The sequence below is a fragment of the Lepus europaeus genome, chromosome 3 (genome assembly GCF_033115175.1).
Source record: "Lepus europaeus isolate LE1 chromosome 3, mLepTim1.pri, whole genome shotgun sequence".
In the NCBI taxonomy this organism is placed as follows: Eukaryota; Metazoa; Chordata; class Mammalia; order Lagomorpha; family Leporidae; genus Lepus; species Lepus europaeus.
In genome coordinates, this window is record NC_084829.1 from 145,034,994 (window position 1) to 145,055,977 (window position 20,984).

Sequence of the window (20,984 nt, forward strand, 5' to 3'; positions counted from 1 at the left end):
TGTCAGCTAGATAAGTAAACGAATATTTGAGTCCTATTTCACAATTTATGAAGTGCTTTACACTTACATCATTTTCAGTAACCAAATCCTTAACCACTCCTGTATGGCCTTATTATCTAGTTTAAAGAAGGCAACCTGAGTTTCCATCAATTCAACCTGGAGACAGGGAGAGAGGAGTTGTTCCTGTGGCTGCAGAATTATCAGCTCAAAGAACTTCCACCTCCCCCTACATGGGCAGGTGGTATCGGATCTGTTCCTTTCTTAGGGCACTTATCCTGGATGTTTCATATACTTCTTGCTTCCATGTCTTCTCCCACCTACTCCATGCTAAGTTCTGTCAGGGCAAGATCTGGAGCAAATTTTCCTGATCATCCACGGCTCCAGCAGGCGTGGCAGGCAACAAATAGGTGTTTGTTAAATGAAGGGATAAAAGTAAATGAACAAATCATACCCATTTCAAAAGAATTTTTTTTTTTAATTTGACTTATATGAAGAAAGTCCATGGTAAGGCTGTTTGGAGACTTTCTATCTCCATAGCTCTTAGAGACTGGGAAGCCTTTTGCTTTATAACTAAGGAAAGGCTACTGACTCCTTTTTGAAAAGTTCATTTGATACCCCTAGTGGTTTATCTTTCCTGTCTCATAAATTAGCTGCCCAATATTAAGCCAACAACAGGCCAGGGCTCCCTTGTCAATCACCCTTACCTCTGTTTATATGAAGTGTTTCGTCTTTCTCTTTCCAAGCAGGATGCACTTGTCCAAGAACCAGGGAACACGTTGGGGGAATGAAGTGCCATTGAGAAATGCACACACAGCACAGCTGCCATTCTTCTGCGGTACTTTTTGGCCAACCCCTCAGGCTTGGAAACAGGTTCTAGAACAGAAGTGTCTGTATGTGTACATTAGAAAAACAGAAAGTAACGTCAGCGAAAACACTGTACAAGGAATGAATATAAAATCAAATTTGGAGCCTTGATTAAAAAAAAAAAAAAGGATGTAACGAAAATTATGTAACTAAAAAAATCAGCTAGGACCAAAAAGTCAGCAACGTTAGCAAACTGCTTGGTGCGTTGAGGGACGTGGTGGGGGAGCAGATGGCAGGATTTATCTGTTAAAAAAAATCACCCTAACTAGAGCCCGGGTTTGCCCGCGGGGCGTGACTCACTTCTGGATCATCGGAATCAAGGGCATGGTGTTTGCGCGGGACACCCGTTCTAGCTGCTGGCTCCCGGCACTAACAGTTCGCTCCGGGAGCTGGATAAGGGCGCGCCGCCCCAGGCCCGAGGAGCGCGGGGCCAGGCAGCTGCGGGCGGGGAGGGCGCGCAGGGCCGGCGTTCATTGACCGGGCGCGCGGTCAGGTGACCCGCGGCGCCTCGTTCCCGCAGCGGTGCCCGTGGTGGCCGCCAAGGAGGGTCCCGAGCCGAACCCGGGAACAAAGTTGCTGGGCCGGCGGCGGCGGGGCGGAGGAGGGAGGGGCAGCCGGAGCGCTGGGGGCGGCGGCGGCGGTGGCGGCCCGGGGATCGGACCCGCCGGGCCTCCTCCTCGGGAGAGCGAAGCCCGGGGTGCCGGGACGCGAGCCCCTTCCCCGGGGGCGGCGGCACGCGGGCGCTCGCCCGGCGCCCCACCCTCCGCTCTCTGCCTCTGGCGTTGCGCTCCAACAAAGGGGCAGGCCGGCGGCGGCGGAGGAGGAGCCGCGGGAGCTGCGAGCCTCTGGAGCACAAAGTTGTGGAGTCGCCTCTCCTCGGAGGAGGGGAGCAGGCAGCCCGGCGGGCCGCGGGCTTTCTCCCGCCGAGGGGCGAGGAGGGGCCTGTGGCTTCCAAAGACGATTGGGGAAACTCGGGGATAGGCGCCCCCCTGCTTCGCGTCGTTTCTGCACACGGAAAACTGGAGCATTTGGCAAACTTGGTGCCTGCGCGCCTGCTCCAGGTTTGCGCCTGAACTGTTTTGTTTTTGTTTTTGGCGGAACTACCAGGCAGGAAGATTGCACAAGCCAGGGGCGTTTCCAATTGGGTCTTAAAAAAAAATTTTTTTTTTTTTTTTGTCTTTCGGATCTGGTGTGGTTCTCCACGTTTCATTAAGAAAAAAAGAACCGCGCCCCCCAAACTTATCCTTGCGCACACCCCCGCGGTGGCTCCGACCCAAACACGCCCCAAGGAGCCCCGGGCCGGCTCGGGACGCGGTGGAGGCGGCGGCCCGCGCGCACCAGGTAAGCGCCTGCATTATTAAAGCGTCAGGTTGGGTAGAGTGACCACAGCCCGCTGGGAGAGGGGCGGGGAGGAGGTGGGACCCTCCTGCGGCTCTTCCGCCGCGGGTCCACAGCTCGAGCGCCTTCCCGAGTGTCAGGGCCGAGGATGGGACCAACTTGTGCTGCAGGCACTCTCCTCACAACCTCAGTTCAGTTCCCCCGTGCGGGAGGGAGACGCCAGACCTGTGGAGGAAGCTCCGGCCGGCAGGTCCTGGGACCCCACCTCCTGGGGCTCCGTCTGTGCTGCCGCTCCATCTCCCGTCCCGCCGGGGCGCGAGGGTCGCGCGTCCGTGCAGCGCTCGGTGCGGGGCGCTGGGCCAGTGATCTGCGAGAGGGGACGTGGCCTCCTAGGAGAGCCTGTCACACAAGCGGCCCGGGGAAGGCGGGGCCCCGGCGGAGTCCGCCAGGAGAGGGTGGGGAGAGAGAGTGACCGTGTGGTCAGCTGCAGGGGACGCTTCCCAGACGGCCGCCCGGCAGGAGCCGTGCTTGCCCTCTGGGTGGCTGCTGCTCCCCAGGGTGGGGCCTCGGAGCGTGTGGCGCGATCCCCAGCTCCCCGCCAGCCGCCCGGGGAAGGCCGAGGGCCCTGCGCGGTCGCCGCGTTTCACGGACTCTTGGCATCGCTTGCCGCCCCTGACAAGGTAATTCATGCCCTGCTCTGGCCCGGGATCCACGTTCTGGTTGCCCAAGGCCACTTAAGAAGCCGACAAAACATTAGTTGTGGACTGAGCAACTTTTCGCTCAAGCCCTAGATGGCGAAGGGGACTCGTCCCAGGGTTGTTTCAAGGGGAGGAGAAAACGTGTCTACCGCGCGCTTAGTTTTGCACTGAACTGGAGAGACCCGGGTCTCACACCATGCTCCCTGTTTCTGTTCCGTCCGGGCAGGACCGCCTGTCTCCCAGCCTCAGGTCACCTGGGTCACCAGGGCCTCGCGGGTCACTTCCTCCAGCCGGGCTAGGAACGGTCGGTGCGCCGGTCTCTGCGGCCGGAGCGCACGGAGCTCCGGGAAGGCTGGGGTCCCCGGGTGGGGCCGGCGCACCGGGCCTCCGGGCCCCGCGGCTGCACGGATAGCCATTCCTCGGAAACTTGCACCGGCCTCCGGTGGCCCTCAGGTGCTGGAGACTGGTGGGTGCGGGGGACGCTGCGGGAGGAATGCGAAGCGCGTTGGTGCTTCGGCTTCCGCGCGGGGCGGCGAGGGTCAGGGCTTACGTGGAGCCATCCCCGCCCCCTTTCCTTACCAGCGTGTCTGGGACCGGTGGGACAGCTCTTTAACGCTCCTTTGGGTGCCTCCCTAAAATTAATTGGCCCTGTTAAAAGTCTTAATCACAGCAGTATTACCCTTCCCTGGAGCGCACCCGAGAGTGCACCGCAGATCTTGGCACTCTGTGGTCGCTTTGACTGTTTGGCCGCCTTGGCGTCCCTTTCCACTCTAGCATCTGTGGGTTCCTAGTGTCAGAGAATTGTTTTTTGTTTTTTCCCCCAAGGACTTAAACTGTATTTCCATCATAGTTGTCCACTATCGAATATTCATTCACAATGAAACATTGTGGAATGTTTCATGTCCTTATTGCATAATCCCCAAAGTGAAATAAATGAAAACATGGCTTTTACCTATTAGGCCATTCCCTGCGGGTTTTCTCCTTAGGGGTACCGCCAGACACTCTTGCCTTCTGGTTCACAGGACAGACAGAGAGGTCCTGCAGGAGGAGTGGGTAAACTTTACAGAAGGGACAGCAAAGTGAGGCAGTGATAGCACTAAATTGCAAGGGTGTAGGGCTTAATGCTTCTACCACATGCCCTTCCTTTACTCTTCCTTCCTTCCTTCCTTCCTTCCTTCCTTCCTTCCTTCCTTCCTTCCTTCCTTTCTTTTTAAAGATTTATTTATTTATTTGAAAGAGTTACACAGAGAAAAGGCAGAGAGAGAGAGAGAAAGAGAGAGGTCTTCCATCCGATAGTTCATTCCCCGGTTGGCCGAAATGGCTGGAGCTGCACCCATCCGAAGCTACTTGGAGCCAGGAGCTTCTTCCGGGTCTCCCACGTGGATGCAGGGGCCCAAGGACTTGCGCCATCTTCTACTGCTTTCCCAGGTAGCAGAGAGCTGGACTGGAAGTGGAGCAGCCGGGACTTGAACTGGCACCCATATGGTATGCCGGCACTTCAGGCCAGGGCATTAACCTGCTGTACCACAGCACCAGCCCCATACTCTCAGTTTCTCACCTAGGTTTGTGTGGAAGGTGGTATTCCTTCCAGGTGTGCATGTGGAAGTGGAGAGTGATGCTGGGGCACAGTGTTTGAGGTGCAACTTTTGAGTCTTTTTTTTTTTTTTTTTTTTTGACAGGCAGAGTGGACAGAGACAGAGAGAAAGGTCTTCCTTTGCTGTTGGTTCACCCTCCAATGGCCGCCGCGGTTGGCACGCTGCGGCCGGCGCACCGCACTGATCTGATGGCAGGAGCCAGGGGCTTATCCTGGTCTCCCATGGGGTGCAGGACCCAAGGACTTGGGCCATCCTCCACTGCACTCCCTGGCCACAGCAGAGAGCTGGCCTGGAAGAGGGGCAACCGGGATAGAATCCGGCGCCCTGACCGGGACTAGAACCTGGTGTGCCGGCGCCGCAAGGCGGAGGATTAGCCTAGTGAGCCGCGGCGCCGGCCTAAGTCTTTTGACACACTGTTCCGTGACTTAGAAGGAGGATCCTCTGCCTTATGCGACTCAAACTGAGTCCCGTGGCCCTTAGAGGCATCAAGGGACAGCCAGTGGCTATCCCTGTTTGAGTAGCATCTGTTTTTCTGTTTCTCTCCTTCCTTCCCCATTCTTTTCTTGCTCTTACCACCTTTTCTGCTCTGTGTTTGCAGTATGACAGGGAGTTTCATTAGCAAGAAGAGAAAAATTGAAAAATGAGGAGAATGGAGAAGTAAAACACTATAATGAAGAAGTACTACTAGTCCCCTGCAAAAGAAATGAAGTCCTGCATAAATGGTTTACTTTTTCTCCTATGCAGTGGACAGAGTCTTTGGAAAGCACTGAAGTGGAGACCCTTGACTAAGACTATTTGTGAAGGAGGGAGTTAGCAGTATCTCAAAGAGAATAGGTCTGTCCAGGAAAGAGAATTTTTCCTAGGCAAATCTGATTTTCCATAATCAAATTTTATATCCATTCTTCTGAACAAAGTTTTTAGTTCTTGAATATAATAAAATACCACTTAAGAGTTTAGCAAATCTTTTACAGTTTTGTACCTGAAGAAAGGAACTTAATCACATAGTAATCCATAAATTCTTAACAGCAGTAAAACCATATAAAAATGTTTTTTATACTCTCATAAAATCTGGCAGATTGATGATCCAATCCACATATTCTTCCCTACCAGAGAGGAAATGGTTCTTAAAGCTCTAGCGAGATACCATAGTTTTCATCTGGCCCAACTACTTTAGCACTTACAATTTGGATCTGTTTATTATTTAGAATATACCCTTTTCCTGATTTGATCAGAAAAAACAGTTACATATTATGAATATTATATACAATAAATTAATGCTCTGTGAGTGTTCAATATTATATATGATAAAATATTAATATATACAATATTATGTTTTGAAATAGTAACACTGGATGATGGATTCTTTTTATTTATTTATTTAAGAGGCAGAATGATGAGAGGGAGAGAGAGAGAGAGAGAGAGAAATATCTTCCATCTCCTGGTTCACTCCCCAAATGCTTGAAATCACCAGGGCTAGGCCTTGCCATTCAAGAGCCAGGAACTCCATCTGGATCTCCCAAGTGGATGGCAGGGGTCTAAGCACTTGGGCCATCATCTTCTGCTTCCTAGGGTGCACATTAGCAGGAGACTGGATTGGAAGCAGGGTAGTGGCCTGAACCTGGGCACTCCGATATGGGATGCAGGCATCCCAAGTGGCATCTTAACTGCTGTGCCAAACACTCACCCCTAGAAATATTTTATTTGAGTGGTACCTGTGCTCAGCAGAATTCAGACTAAGTATCTTCCAGAATAAAATCTTTATCAATGGATGTGTCATATACATACCTGGATTTATACATACCTGGATTTATAGCTCTTATCCAGGCCATTACTGAGATCCTGATCTGTATGTCCAATTGCCTTTTTGTCATCTCCACTTATGTTTCTCAGAGGCAGCCCTAACCCAGCTGGTGTCTTCCCGTGTTCCTGGCTCAGTGAGTGGCTCATCTGCTATCTAATTGCCCACACCAAAACTGGGGAGTCAAATTTCACCTTAGTATATTAGACCTGTAATGTGCAATCAGTTCTCAAATCTTAGCGACTTTGTTTAATATCTAAATACCCCACTTACCCACTCATTTCTTATCTATCTACCCTCATCTGGGCCACAGCCATTTCCTGCCTGTAATGTTATAGTAGAAGGATTAACACAGTTAACACCTAGGTGACATTTAACTACTTTCCCCAATTACTTTACATATTTGCTTCATCTCCCTCTCTCTTTGTATGCATGCATATATATGTATACATTCATATAGCAACATGCACATTCGTTTGGGTAGTTGCAGATAAATGTGGCTGCCCTGTTTGAAAGTTGAAGATATTATCACTCTCCATTGCTAAATACATAACCATATGTCTCCTACTATCAGAGATGGTTCTCCTGCAGGCTAGCAACCCAATTAATGTTCAAGAAATTTAAGATTGATAGAATAATAATGTCTAAGATACACTCTGAATTCAGATCTTTCAGATGATCTCCAAAATGTTTTAAAATTCTGAGTTCAACCAAGGATTGCATTTGGTTGTCATGTCTGTTTAGTCTTCTTTAATCTACCAAGTTCCCTCTCCTCCAGGTAATTTTGGCTTTCATGACATTGACAATTTTGAAGAGACAAGGCCATTTGTTTTGTAAACTACACATTGTCTGGATTTGTCTGCCCACGATTAGCTTTACTTTAGACATTTTGGCAAAGTTACTGTATAGATGATGCAGTATACTTTGCTTGTATTGCATGATAGCACATTATTGGTTATATGAAGATTGATTACTGGGTCACGGATAGGAATTTTTTTCCCCAAACATATTATGGGACATTTTTAAGGATGCAGAAGAGTTGAAAGAAATTTTCATTTTGCATGTGTTATCTTCCTGGCCTAGGTTCTTTCATTAGCTTTTTGGTATATTTGGCCATAGTCTTCAGTGCTTCCCCACATATTACTCTGGTCCATCTCTTTAAAATGCCAATCTAATCATGTTACTTTCCTGCTTTAAGCTGTCTTCACCTGGTTCAACAGATAGGTGAAAGGGTTTCAGAAAGTTCACTGAAAATGGGACTAAAAGATGTGTGAGTTTTCCATGAACTTGAAGCCTCCTTGCACTTGCTTCTTGGCTGTCTTCTTTCCAAAACCACTGGCTTGTACTCAGCTATTTGAATGCTCCGTGATTCTCTCTGCCACTTCACATGAGGAATTTACTTTTCTCTTTAGACTTCCCATTTTGGCTAATCATATTCTTCTCATCTTGAAGGCTTGGCTTAAATGTCACTTCTTTAAGAAAGCCACCTCCAATAGCTCCACGCAGGTCAGATTCCTCTGCTGTGTGCTCTTTTTACTCTATGGTTCTTTGTGTTTGTAGCCCATCTGTATGGTTATGAGATAACTCACCATGTAATGAATTTCTCAGTGTCTGTAGGCTCCATCCTGGCCAAGACCATATCTGTTGTTGATAGGCACATACCATGGCCTGCATCGATGCCTTACACATGCTAAGTGCTCAGAAAATATTTACTGATTACTCTATGTAATTGTGTATAGTCACCTATATTAAAATATATATCTATACATATTGTAAGTCAGTGCTTTCCTTTTGTTTTCAGGTTCTGATGTCAAGCTGGACTGTTAGAGAAAGTTGGGAGTCTTAACAAGAGGACTTGGATTACTCTGAAACTCAGCCACGATGGCCAAGTATGGGGAGCATGAAGCCAGGCCAGACGATGGGCAGAATGAATTCAGTGATATCATTAAATCCAGATCTGGTAGGTAACGGAAGCTCAAGACAGTTATGGATTTTTGTGTATAAATCTTTAGAAGCCATTGGCTTTTCGGCTTGTTTTACATTGTTCTTGTGAGGCAAACTTCTGAGAAACTTTATTCTAACCAATGACTATCATTTTGTAAAGGGAAATATAGTATGTCGGAGTGTCCTATCTTCATTTCTCTACCCGGTTTTGTCTCATTGTATATTGACTGGCATTGCTTGGTGAAACCTCTTGCAGCTGCATGCTGTTCATTTGGAAGACTACTTCATTAAAGGACAAAACATTCAGCCAAGTGTCTTCACCCTGTCGTCTGGAAATTGGAGGGATTCTGTGCTTAAATTAGGAAGTTCCGTAGTTGCTTAAGGAAGGTTCCTCTGCTGGTTTGTGTTCCATGACTTTATCCTCACCCCTGTCTCTCTTGGCTGCCAGAGCTCCCACCTGTCCTTCCTCCCAAGGTAGAGTTTTCACCTATGTAATCTAATGTACTAGACTAAGAGTAATGGTTGTGATAGGACCATTTAAACTGGGACCTCACCCCTTCCCGAGCCTTCTTTTCTTTGGTTGAGTGCTTTCTGATTCTGGCCATTCAAATGGATCAAGGGAGGTTTTTAAAATGCAGATACCTTGGCTCTACTTCAGACCTATTGAATATTTAAAAAAAGATTATTTATTTATTTATTTGAAAGGCAGAGTTATAGAAAAGGAGAAGCAGAGGCAGAGAGAGAGAGAGAGAGAGAGAGAAAGATCTTCCATCCTCTGGTTCACTTCCCAAATGGCCACAATGGCCAGGGCTGTACCAGGCCAAGGTCAGGAGTCAGGAGCTTCATCTGGGTCTCCCACATGGGTACAGAGGCCCAAAGACTTGGGCCATCTTCCACTGCTTTCCAAGCACATTATCAGGGGGCTGGATATAGGAAGCCTACCTGCAGCTCTATGCCACAACACAGGTCCCTACATATTTTTAAAACGCTCCAAATGTCATTCTAGGATGACCTCAAAGGGGAGATATTTTTGAACCCTTCTGAGCTTTGAAAATTATACCAGTCATACCAGACTACCCTGGGTGGGAACACTGTACTTAAGTAACTTTCAGAGTGACTCTGAGGTATGAAATTACATCCAGCGTCACTTTAAAGCAGCAGACGAACCTCAAACCTGATTTTGCTGTGCAACGCATTTTTATATTCTGTTAGGGATTATTTCTCATTATTTTAAACTGCAGAAAAATGCACTGCACATGAGGTCTAAAATAATTGTGTTGGGCTATGCATTTAGTTCCGTGATATCAGTGTTTGTTGATTGGTTAAGATTTTCCTTATTCTAGACTTGGTTCTAAACACATAGCAAGTGTTGTGACAACTGGAGGATCTTTTGGAGGTTCAGTTTACCATCTTATTTTGAAGTATGCTTTGAGGATGTCCATTCTTCTAAAATTCTTTTGTTTTAATGTTTTCATTATTATGGTATAAAGCACCATGTAAATATAAGAAATTATTAATATTTAAGAATACAGAATATATTTTCACCTGTGTAAAGATGTACCAAAGAGGGAAAGAAAGAAAGGAAATGTCTACGCCAGTCATGTTTGTGAATTGTGAGGAGTTATACAGCATATAAGTTTAAAAATACTGGGTATAAATGATGAGTACATAAACTTCCAAACTGTTCTTTAAGTTAAAATTATTTCAAAAGATGCTGTACGCATCTGGGAAGTGGTTTGGCAAAAATTACTGCATGTTTTTAACAACTACATATCAATTGGCTAGGTAATTCTATTATAGTTTTCCCTTAGGCAATATGAAAAAATACAGTACATACAGGAAGTTGATCACAGTATTATTTATCATAAAAAATGGTAAAGAACATCAAATTCCAGTATTGGGAACTGGTTAGGTCATTATTTCCCAAAGTATCTTGGAAGAATCACAAATACTAGAATTGTTAATGTGTAATTCAAAAAGGATATCAGGGTCAAATAAGTTTAGAAAATAGTGGTAAACCTACTTTGCCTTTTTCATGGTAGCACATCTGAACAGATCAAATGAAATCTCCTTGGAGCTAATTGAATCATGGTATAAACATAAGGGAAAAATTATGCATTCATTAAACAGTGATATAGCTGTGCATATGTGTATAGAAATATGTTGTTGTTTTATTGTTAAGTAAAAAAAATGTGTTGTATAAAGCCATTTTGGTAAAAATACGTTTTAAAGAATTTAGTGGGTTATATACTAAAATGTTAGAAGTGGTCATCTTGGCACTTTGGGGTCATTATTTTTTGCCTTTGCATTTACCTATTTTTCTAAAGCTCTTCAACGGAAATGTATTCTTAGTTCTTTTTTTTTTTTTTTGACAGGCAGAGTGGATAGTGAGAGAGAGAGACAGAAAGAAAGTTCTTCCTTTTTGCCATTGGTTCACCCTCCAATGGCCGCTGCAGCCGGCGCATCTTGCCGATCCGAAGCCAGGAGCCAGGTGCTTCTCCTGGTCTCCCATGGGGTGCAGGGCCCAAGGACTTGGGCCATCCTCCACTGCCTTCCCGGGCCATAGCAGAGAGCTGGCCTGGAAGAGGAGCAACCGGGACAGAATCCGGCGCCCCGACTGGGACTAGAACCCGGTGTGCCGGCACCGCAAGGCGGATTAGCCTGTTAAGCCACGGTGCCACCCAGTTCTTTTTTTTTTTTTTTTTTTTAACAGGCAGAGTGGATAGTGAGAGAGAGAGAAAGAGAAAGGTCTTCCTTGTTGCCGTTGGTTCACCCTCCAATGGCCGCTGCGGCTGGCGCATCGCGCTGATCCGAAGCCAGGAGCCAGGTGCTTCTCCTGGTCTCCCATGGGGTGCAGGGCCCAAGCACTTGGGCCATCCTCCACTGCCTTCCCGGGCCATAGCAGAGAGCTGGCCTGGAAGAGGACCAACCGGGACAGAATCCGGCGCCCCGACCGGGACTAGAACCCGGTGTGCCGGCGCCGCAAGGCGGAGGATTAGCCTGTTAAGCCACGGCGCTGGCCCAGTTCTTATATTTTTAAAACCTCTAAAGTTGTTTAGTGTTTTAATGCCAAGGTTATGACAATTACTTTTTCCCTTGGTGGCACCTACTTCAAAACACATTGAAAATGTAGCTGTTGCATAGTTGAGATAGGAATCACATTCTTGTGGCTGGATTATGTTTCAAAAGTCCGCAGATAAGTCTGAAATTGAATGAAGCTACTACTTTTACTCTTGTTTTCTAGAAGGTAATATTTTTTAAAATTCTTTTGAGGTAAGTACTTAGTATACAGTGGTAATGTCTCATAGCAATTCAAAATGTAATATGAAGAGATTTGTAGATAAAGTATAGGAATGATCTACATACAATATAGATATTTTAAAAGATTCTCCTTTGGTGGGTTGTATGCTGAATCTGTCGCTTTTCCATTTTGTAAAGAGAAATATTTTCTTATTGGAAAATTTCAATTCTAGTCCTGTGCTCTAGGTTTCTTTGGGAGGATTAGTTGAGAGGGGTGAAGGTGAAGACTGGGATGCAAAAAAGCTGATGTTGAGAATATATTGATAAATTTAATATTTTGGTTCATAAAGACTCTTTTCTTAAAATTCTTAAGTTTGAGCACTCTACAATTCTGGCATAATAAATAGGTACTTGCTTGCTATCTCAAATTATTGAGATTGTTTATATAGTCCTCATTTAGTATTAGGTTGCTTCATGCCATCTATGATTTTTTTAATCTCATTTTAAAAAGTCATTTTCACATCTAAAGAGAAACAAAGTTATTAAGGGGAGCGAATAATTCTGTGGATATAAAAGCCATACATTTATTTATGATTTTAGTACATTTACTTTGAATCCAACTAAATGCAAGAAAAGAACTTGAATGAGTTTAATCTCTAATGACCAAGAAGTTGAAGTTGGGTAAAAGTAGACCTTTTTCTGATTTAATGGCAGATATATCAAATTCATCATCAATAACTTTGCCACTGACAGTCTTATTTAGTAGGCCTCAGAAAGAACAACAAATTTGTAAGTATTTAGAGGTCGTAGGGCAAGAATAAGATCTTTAAAAGTGAAATATATCACCAATGGAGTAAATTATGAATAAACTTGTGCATGGAACATTTTATTTTATTTTTTTAATTTTAATTTAATTTTATTTTATTTTTTGACAGGCAGAGTGGATAGTGAGAGAGAGAGACAGAGAGGAAGGTCTTCCTTTTTGCCGTTGGTTCACCCTCCAATGGCCGCTGCGGCCGGCGCATCTTGCCGATCCGAAGCCAGGAGCCAGGTGCTTCTCCTGGTCTCCCATGCGGGTGCAGGGCCCAAGCACTTGGGCCATCCTCCACTGCACTCCTGGGGCCATAGCAGAGAGCTGGCCTGGAAGAGGGGCAACCGGGATAGAATCCAGTGCCCCAACCCGGACTAGAACCCGGTGTGCCGGCGCCACAAGGTGGAGGATTAGCCTGTTAAGCCACAGCGCCGGCCGCATGGATCATTTTAAATATGAAATACAGATATATAAATATGAACTGCGAGACACATTTAAAATAGAATATCCTCATTGCTCTTTTCATTCAGACAATAACTAGCATACTTTAAAACTGGTAACAGAGCATACTTTATCCTTCTGTGTATCCTCTGTGCTCTTGTGGTGAGTTTACCTTAGAGCCCTTTGAAAGGAGTAGACCTCAGCGCTAGGGACAGTGTGTCAACATGTAGAGATTCTGAAAATTTAAGGGTGGGAGTCAAAGACTTGGTGATGGGAAAGAGCCCTTTGTTGAACAGATTAGTCGGGTAAGCTCCACAGCTTTCTGGTTCAGTTCTCTTAAAGACCTTGGGCAAGAAGCCCAAGTGTAACGATTTTATCTTTTCTTTCTTCACCTTCTCTGTTCTTGTCTAATCCTGGGATCTAACTGTTGAGGGAGTCTTAGAGGTCATATAACCCAGCCACGCCTATGCTGTAGTCACCCTGCATCTAGTGCTGAGCCCTCACTGGTGAGGATAATGACGATAATCCTAGTATCTTACATTCCTGGATATACTGTGTGCAGATATAAGTATGGTGCTAAGAGGTTAATCCTACAGCCACCATTTTACAGAAGAAAAATGTGAGCCATGCAGAATTAATTTGCTGCGTTGGACTTGTTTCTAGGTTTCTAAAAGCCCAGGCGTGCCTACCTCAGGGCCTTTGCATGTCCCTCTTCTCCTCCATCTGCCTGATTCCTTGTTGTCATTTAGATCTAAGCTTGAATGTCGCCTACCTTGCTGACTTTAGGAAGTAGCTCTCCCAGTTGCACTTGACTGAATCTCTGCATTTATTTTTATTGTTTTTATTGCTGTCTGCTACTTTTCTCGTATTGTGCATTTGTTAATTTTCTTCCCACTAGAATTCCACTACAGGAGTGGGGACCAATCCATTCCTGGCACCAAGCCCAGTTCCTAGCTTATAATAGGTGAGCAATCAATGTTTATTCGATGGAAAAAGCTCCAGAGCTCGAAAGAGCTGGGATTAGAACACAGTTGCCCTGACTCCAGAAACTCTATGTTTGACCTCTACCTAATGCCCCATCTTCTAATTTACAAAACACTTTATTCTGCTCCTGGATGGTTCTTTATTACGTGCCTGGTTTTGATCTTTGCAAATCTGGCACTGTATTTGTTGTCTTTATACATTCTTTGTTTCTCTTCCTTCATAGATAAAAGCTTGGGACCCTGGGCTGTGAGGCAGAACTTTTCTGGGTCCCTGGCTGGCATCACAGCCTTGCAAGGGAGAGCAGATTGTAAGACACACAACCTCCTGCTTTTACACCTCCCGTGGCCTTCCTTGTTTTTTTGGCTCTGGTCTTGGCCATTCTCTGTTGAAAGTCAGCAAAGGGGAAAATACCAGAGGACAGGCAGTCCTTTGGGTAGAAGATAGAGAAATGGATAATTTGTTTCTGACGTGAATTCCCTTTTCTCTTCTCCTCTGACTGCTGTTCAAGGCTTTTAACTGGCTGGTGAAAAAAGGTAGTGGATTTCAGATGCACTGACATTTGGCACACTTTAAGTCCTGGTCAGATGCCCAGATAGGTATCTGTGGTATTGAAAGAGTTGGTTGAGGTGTGTGGGGGAGGAAAAAAGAGGGAGACCAGGGAAATAAAAATAAAACTATTTAATATGGAGTATTATATCTGGTTACATTTATAGCAAACCTGAAAATATGCTATGTTTGCAACAAAGTAAACTTGCCTAACAAGATTCAGGTTTATGAAATTTATGAGGAAGATTACCTTATTTGTTCGTCTTTCAGAGGCTTTTTTTTTTTTTTTTTTTTAAAGCATAGACAGTGGTTGCATTCTATTTAGGGAGGAATTGGTATCCTTCTTTCTCTTATACTCATTAAAGAAATATCCATGGGGGCATTTTTCTAAACCGGTTATGGGACTGTGAAAAATAGTTCATTATTTTCCCCTGCAGCTTTCCTTGGCTGGAATACCTTTGCTTTGAAGGGAAGTCTTTGAGCAGGTTTGTTTTTTTCCAGGAGCTCTAGGGATTTGTGGTGATGGACAGTAGGCCTGATGGAAATTCAAGTCTAGTGGAGGAGAGCAGCTATTCTTGCTATGTGTATAAAAATATTCTCCATGTCGTTCCCTCATTATGCTGAAGCAGTGCAATCATCAGAAAGTTTTCTGTATTAATTTAATTCTCATGACCTGTTACTATGGCTGTGAAAGCTTTATAGGAGATCCATTCATGACCGGAAAATGTAAATTGCTGAGAATGAGTCTAAGCAAAGGAAGTGCATTAATTATATAGACAGAATGGAAAACTCGATTTTATTGAACCTTATGTGAACCCAGAAGTTTGGACTAGATGCTGATATGATGCTTTTCTGGGAACCAGGGAGCATGCAACACCATTTAAGCAGCTGTAAATATTAGTTAAAATGTAATCTAAAGCAATAAAATAAGGGCACTCGTGTGGTTTCAGGGATATTGCCTAGATTTTTTTTTTCCCCCACCTTAACCTATGCAGAAGCCTTCACTGCATTGTTTGTGTTGCCTTCACTGTTCAAGAATAATGAAATCCAATATTGGAAATGTGAGGCCATGTGAGCTTTTAATACATCTCTACTCCATGGCTGTGGACTCGGAAATCAAAACCAGGTCTCAGGCCTTTCGCTTTTACTTCCGCTTTCTTTGGATTTCCAGGTCAGGTCCAGCAGGCAGGTAAAGTTGTTGGCTTACATCTAACTCGCTGGTGTTTGCAGTTGTGTCACTGGGCCATGGAAGAGTTGAGGTTCTGTTATGCAGTGTGGGCCTCTGTACTGGAAGCTAGTTCTCTTGGCCCCATTGCTAAGACCATTGCTTATGTGCCTGGGATCGCACATTGGTTTAGGGAGTTATCAGTTCTGTCCATCAGATCATTGGAGCTTGGCCACACATGCAGCACAAGAGTAACACTTCATTGGTGAATGTTTTCAAGCAAGTTTTTTGGGTTTGATGGCCAGCTGGCCATTATTATGTATGTCCAACTCAGTACTTTCAACATTTAATTATGTAACGAACTCCTTTCAAAGAGTAGAAAATGACATTTCTGTTGTGGCAGAGAAATCCAATAAAAATACGACTTTGTGTCTCTAAAGTGAAACCACTTGGAAATAAACACATCTACAATAGTTTTGAAAGTATTACTGGCTTTGACATTTGTAGATTTCTTGACTTCTGTTTTTGAATGAACATTTTGGTACACAATATTTATGCGAAGAAGATCGAGTAGGTGACATTTTGAGTCTGCTGCTAATTGTTTGGCCTCTTGACCCATAAGGACCATGTGTGAAGCATGATATTTAACATTAATTCAATAATTACATAGACTTATACATATGCTCTTATTTTGAAAATTAGCTTTGAGCTTGTGACATGGAATTCCTAACTCATGGTGTATATCAGAACCACCCTTCTGGGTTCTGACTCCATCATGTGGGGTTTTAACAGGCTCCAAGAGCTATGCTTGTTGGTGCTGTTGATTTATGGATAAGAAAGGCAGGTTAAAGAGTCTTAGAGTTAATGTGAACGTGGCCTGCCTTTCAGAGGAGTAAAGAAAGCTAGTGTTAAATGTTTAGGAGTATTTATACTTATAAACATTCTCCTTTAAATAATTTAAAAAGCTGAAGGATTTCATCATATTAGGGCTTTTTTCTTTTGCCCTCTTTGTTGAAGAATTTGGTAAACTGAGGTTGAAACCAGGGAAGGGGAGTCAGAAGAGGGATGAAACTTGATGCATTTTTTAATATTTATTTGACAGGTAGAGTTATAGACAGTGAGAGAGAGAGAGAGAGAGAGAGAGACAGAGAGAAAGGTCTTCTGTTGGTTCACTCTCCAAATGGCCGCAACGGCTGGAGCTATGCCGATCCGAAGCCAGGTGCCAGGTGCTTCTTCCTGGTCTCCCATGTGGGTGCAGGGGCCCAAGCACTTGGCCCATCCTCCACTGCCCTCCTGGGCCACAGCAGAGAGCTAGTCTGGAAGAGGAGCAACTGGGACTAGAACTGGCACCCATATTGGATGCCGGCGCCGCAGGCGGAGGATTAACTAAGTGAGCCATGGCACCGGCCCCAACCTGATGTATTTTTTAAAAACATTTATTTATTTGAAAGGCAGAGTTACAGGGAGGCAGAGGCAGAGAGAGAGTATTCCATTTGCTGGTTCACTCCCCAAATGGCTGCAATGGCCAGAGCTGGGCCAGTGCAAAGCTAGGAGCCAGGAGCTTCTTCTGGGTCTCCCATGTGAGTTGCAGGTGCTCAAGTGCTTGGGCCATCTTCTACCACTATCCCAGGCCATAGCAGAAAGCTGGATTAGAAGTAGAGCAGCTGGGACTTGAACTGGCGCCCATATGGGATGACTGCAAGTGGCAGCTTTGCCTGCTATGGCACAGTGTCAGCCCCAGACGTTATTTTCAAGACAAATGGGTTTTTGATTTGTGGTGAGAAAGACAAATCCTCACATCCATCCTCTATGCTAGTTTTCTTATCTCTAAGGTTAGAGATGTATTTGACTCTCTGTTTTTAAAATTCAAATAGATAGCTGGTACTGCTATTTAATATAACTGTGCTTACTTTAGAAATAAAATAATTTGTCATATTCTTTTAAAATAAATGACATTTAAAGGATGAATAATGATTTTTATCCCACAGATGGGTTAAGGAATTAAGTGACTTACAGCCTATCATTGCAAGTTCCCTGTGGATCTGTAAAAACATCCCAGAGATCTTGTGATGTCCTTATATTTAGTTAACCAAACCAAATCAAACCAAAGGACAAAGCCCGGATATCTCATGGACCTTGAGTTATTTGCGGCAAGGCTTTTTTTCTTCCTTCCTTTTTTTTTTTTTGGACAGGCAGAGTTAGACAGTGAGAGAGAGAGACAGAGAGACAGGTCTTCCTTTTTTCATTGGTTCACCCCCCCAAGTGGCCGCTACGGCCAGTGTGTTGTGGCCGGCGCATTGCGCCAATCCAAAGCCAGGAGCCAGGTGCTTCCTCCTGGTCTCCCATGTGGGTGCAGGGCCCAAGGACCTGGGCCATCCTCCACTGCACTCCCGGGCCAAAGCAGAGAGCTGGACTGGAAGAGGAGCAACCAGGACAGTATCCGTATCCGGCGCCCCAACCGGGACTAGAATCCGGTGTGCCGGCGCCGCAGGCGGAGGATTAGCCTAGTAAGCTGCGGCGCCGGCTGCAGCAAGGCTTTTAACTCTAATCTTTAACCTTTTTGAAGATACCAAAAGGTATTTCTATTCCTTCATTGGTTAAACAACCTTCAAGGTAGGGTCAGATATATAATTGCTTCTCTGTGTCATTGTGTGAAATTTGAGATTACATCATAGAATTTAATGGGCCCTATTGCTGAGGCAGTTTATAAGATTGAGGATAAAAAAAATAGCAGCTGATTAGGCAAGGATGGATTCTTAATGTAATCGGTAATGAAACAGAGAGTTTTGTGCTGAGGTTGGCCGTGCAGAAGTGTGGGGTAAGTGTTAATGAACCAGTTAGGAGGAAGCTTTTTCAGAGATACTGTGGGAGAGAAAGAGACCATGAAGTAAAACCAATAAAATGCAACTCAAAACAAATAGATTTAGAGACAAAATCTGGTTCTACATTGTGTACAATCCATTTCTCAAATTGAGTTGTTTTCAGTTTTGAAGTTATATTGATTTTTAAAATTTAAAATACAAGTATTGACTCAGAGCGAGTTGATGTGGAAGTCCCAAACCTCAGTTCTTGAGGGGCTCATATATAGAACTTGGCCTGTGTTTTAGTTTACTCTGTCGCTCCGGGTTGTGGCTGAATGTAAAGATGTTTCTTTTTGTGTTTTTTCCATGTGGTATCAGTGGTCAGTTCCATTGCATGGAATTGATCATATCCTTCATTATTTTAATACTGTTTGTATAGAAAATTCAGAGCTGACTAGCTTATTCTAACTTGCATTACTTTGTTAAAAGATGTATTCGGTTGTAAGGAAAGTCTCAGTAATTGGATAACATGAGTACAGAAGTATGAGAGTATGTTAAAAAGTTTGTGGAAAAATGGAATAAAAATATACGTTTATTTTGATGCGAAAAATGTTGAATCCATGCATATGAAGGGTCTTTTTTTTTTTTTTTTGAAGATTTATTTTTATTTGTTTGAAAGGCAGAGACAGAGAGAGAGAGAGAGATTGGTCTTCCATCCACTGGTTCACTCCCCAGATGGCCGCAATGGCCGGAGCTAAGCTGATCTGAAGCCAGGAGCTGAGAGCTTCCTCTGGCTGTCCCACGTGGGTGCAGGGGTCCAACACTCGGGTATCTTCCTCTGCTTTTCCAGGCGCATTAGCAAAGAGTTGGATTGGATGTGGAATAGCTGGGACTCAAACAGGCACCCATATAGGATGCTACCACCACAACCCTGGCTGTACCCAATATGGCACAGTGCTGGCCCCTGAGGGCTCTTGAAAATGGTGTAAATTTAACATTTTTTGCTACAAGATGTAACCTTAGTAAGAAAAATAAAAATGTCTAGTTCAGGAAGCCTGCAAATTTGTAACATTTTTCCATTTCATGAAAATGTGCCTTAGGAAAAAACTGCAGGGATTTCAGAATTTTTTGCCCCACCATTCAGTTTTTTCCCCATGAACTTAAGGTTTTTCCATGAACTTTTTGCAATATCTCACATACACGTGCTCTCTGTCCCAGGACAGTCTTGTTGAGTAGTAGGGGATGGACCTCATTCTTGGAGACTTGACTTCAAGAGAGATTGCTCAGGGAGGGGAACTCACATGTATGTGTATTCACATGAGACATAGGGACGTCTTAGGCCATTCTAGACTTTTTTTTTTAAAAAGATTTATTTATTTGAAAGTTACACAGAGAGAAGGAGAGGCAGAGAGAGAGAAAAGGAGAGGGAGAGAGAGAGAGAGAGGTCTTCCATCCGATGGTTCACTCCCCAATTGGCCGCAACTGCCGGAGCTGCGCCGATCTGAAGCCAGGAGCCAGGAACTTCTGGGTCCTCCACACAGATACAGGGCCCCAAGGACCTGGGCCATTTTCCACTGCTTTCCCAGGCCACAGCAGAGAGCTGGATTGGAAGTGGAGCAGCCGGGTCTTGAATCAGCGCCCATATGGGATGCCAGTGCTTCAGGCCAGGGTGTTAACCCACTGTGCCACAGCGCCAGCCCCCATCCTAGACTTTTTGAAAGTAGCACTGTGCCTTACCCAGACACTACTGTGAAGGATGCAAATAGCACTTTGTGAGGACCACACAAGTTCCTTTTCTTCTCTTTGCAACTTTGCTAGTTTGTTTTCTGCGCCCGAATGTTCTCCTCCATTTTGAAACCTTCCTTCAAACCTCAGCATATATACCACACAGCACTCTACTATCTGAGCACCATGCCACATTCAGTCTTTCCTTTCTAATTTTGGCTCTTCTGCCTTGTATGGGTGTGTGTGTTTCCTTATTTAACCTTCTGATGACAGCCTTTAGCCGAGACTCCACACACACAGTGAAGGCTCGGTAAAGCTTCTGATGATCCTTAGTTGTTGGAGGAATCCGACCCGTGTCCTGTCTCATTCATTCAGCAAATGGTTGTTGCTCTGTCATTGCTGCTAGATGGTAGGCACAAGGTGAGCAAGGTACACGTCTGCTCTTGGAGTGCTCTCAGGCTACCTGGGAAGGAAGGTGTCAATACACATCCTACACAAAACCCAGTGCAATGTACAAAAGGCCCTGAGGACAGGGAAGGATGCAAGGCCTGCTCTTGCCTTGGTGGGAATGAGGGTAGGGCTGGATGAGAGAGGACCATAAGAGGGAGGGGAGTGGGAGGTGTCTTGAAGAATGCATGGGATGTTGGCAGCCATGTGGGCAAAGAGGGAAGAACATTCTAGATGATGGAAAAAGAGCAGTGCATTTTAAGTCTGTGACTGGCAGTTGAGTGTGGTAATGGGAATGATGGGAGAATTAGGGCCAGATTTTGAGGGCCTAAGCAGTTTGACTCTTCCCTGTGGGCAGCCACTGTGAGGATTTCAGTGGGCTTATGACAAGCTCAGGACTGTTTTTCAAGAAGATAACTTAGTTGACATTGGAAAGGATAAAGTCACCAGGGAGCTGAGCTGGTGGGAGTTAGGGAGCAGGTAAGAGTTGTGGAAATAATTGAGGTTGGAGATTCTGAGGACTTGGACCAGAGTGGTCCTGGTTGAGATGAAGTCGCGGAAAGGATTTGAAGGCTAGTAAGCAATGG

At 44.9% G+C, this 20,984-nt stretch overlaps 1 protein-coding gene across 5 annotated transcripts in view; it reads left to right on the top strand.

The window, feature by feature from the left end:
- Nucleotides 1-1,695: 1,695 nt before the first annotated feature.
- UTRN (utrophin) overlaps nt 1,696-20,984 on the top strand; it is a 591,543-nt gene continuing 572,254 nt past the window's right edge. For 3 of the 5 annotated variants that reach the window (XM_062186876.1, XM_062186879.1, XM_062186880.1), the window contains exons 1-2: nt 1,697-2,205; nt 8,095-8,253. In XM_062186876.1, coding sequence (XP_062042860.1) covers nt 8,175-8,253 — 79 coding nt within the window. In that variant the 5' untranslated portion in view covers nt 1,697-2,205; nt 8,095-8,174. Of the gene's footprint in view, nt 2,206-2,740; nt 2,883-8,094; nt 8,254-20,984 lie in introns of those variants that run through there. The other 2 variants (XM_062186881.1, XM_062186877.1) reach the window with 2 other exon arrangements.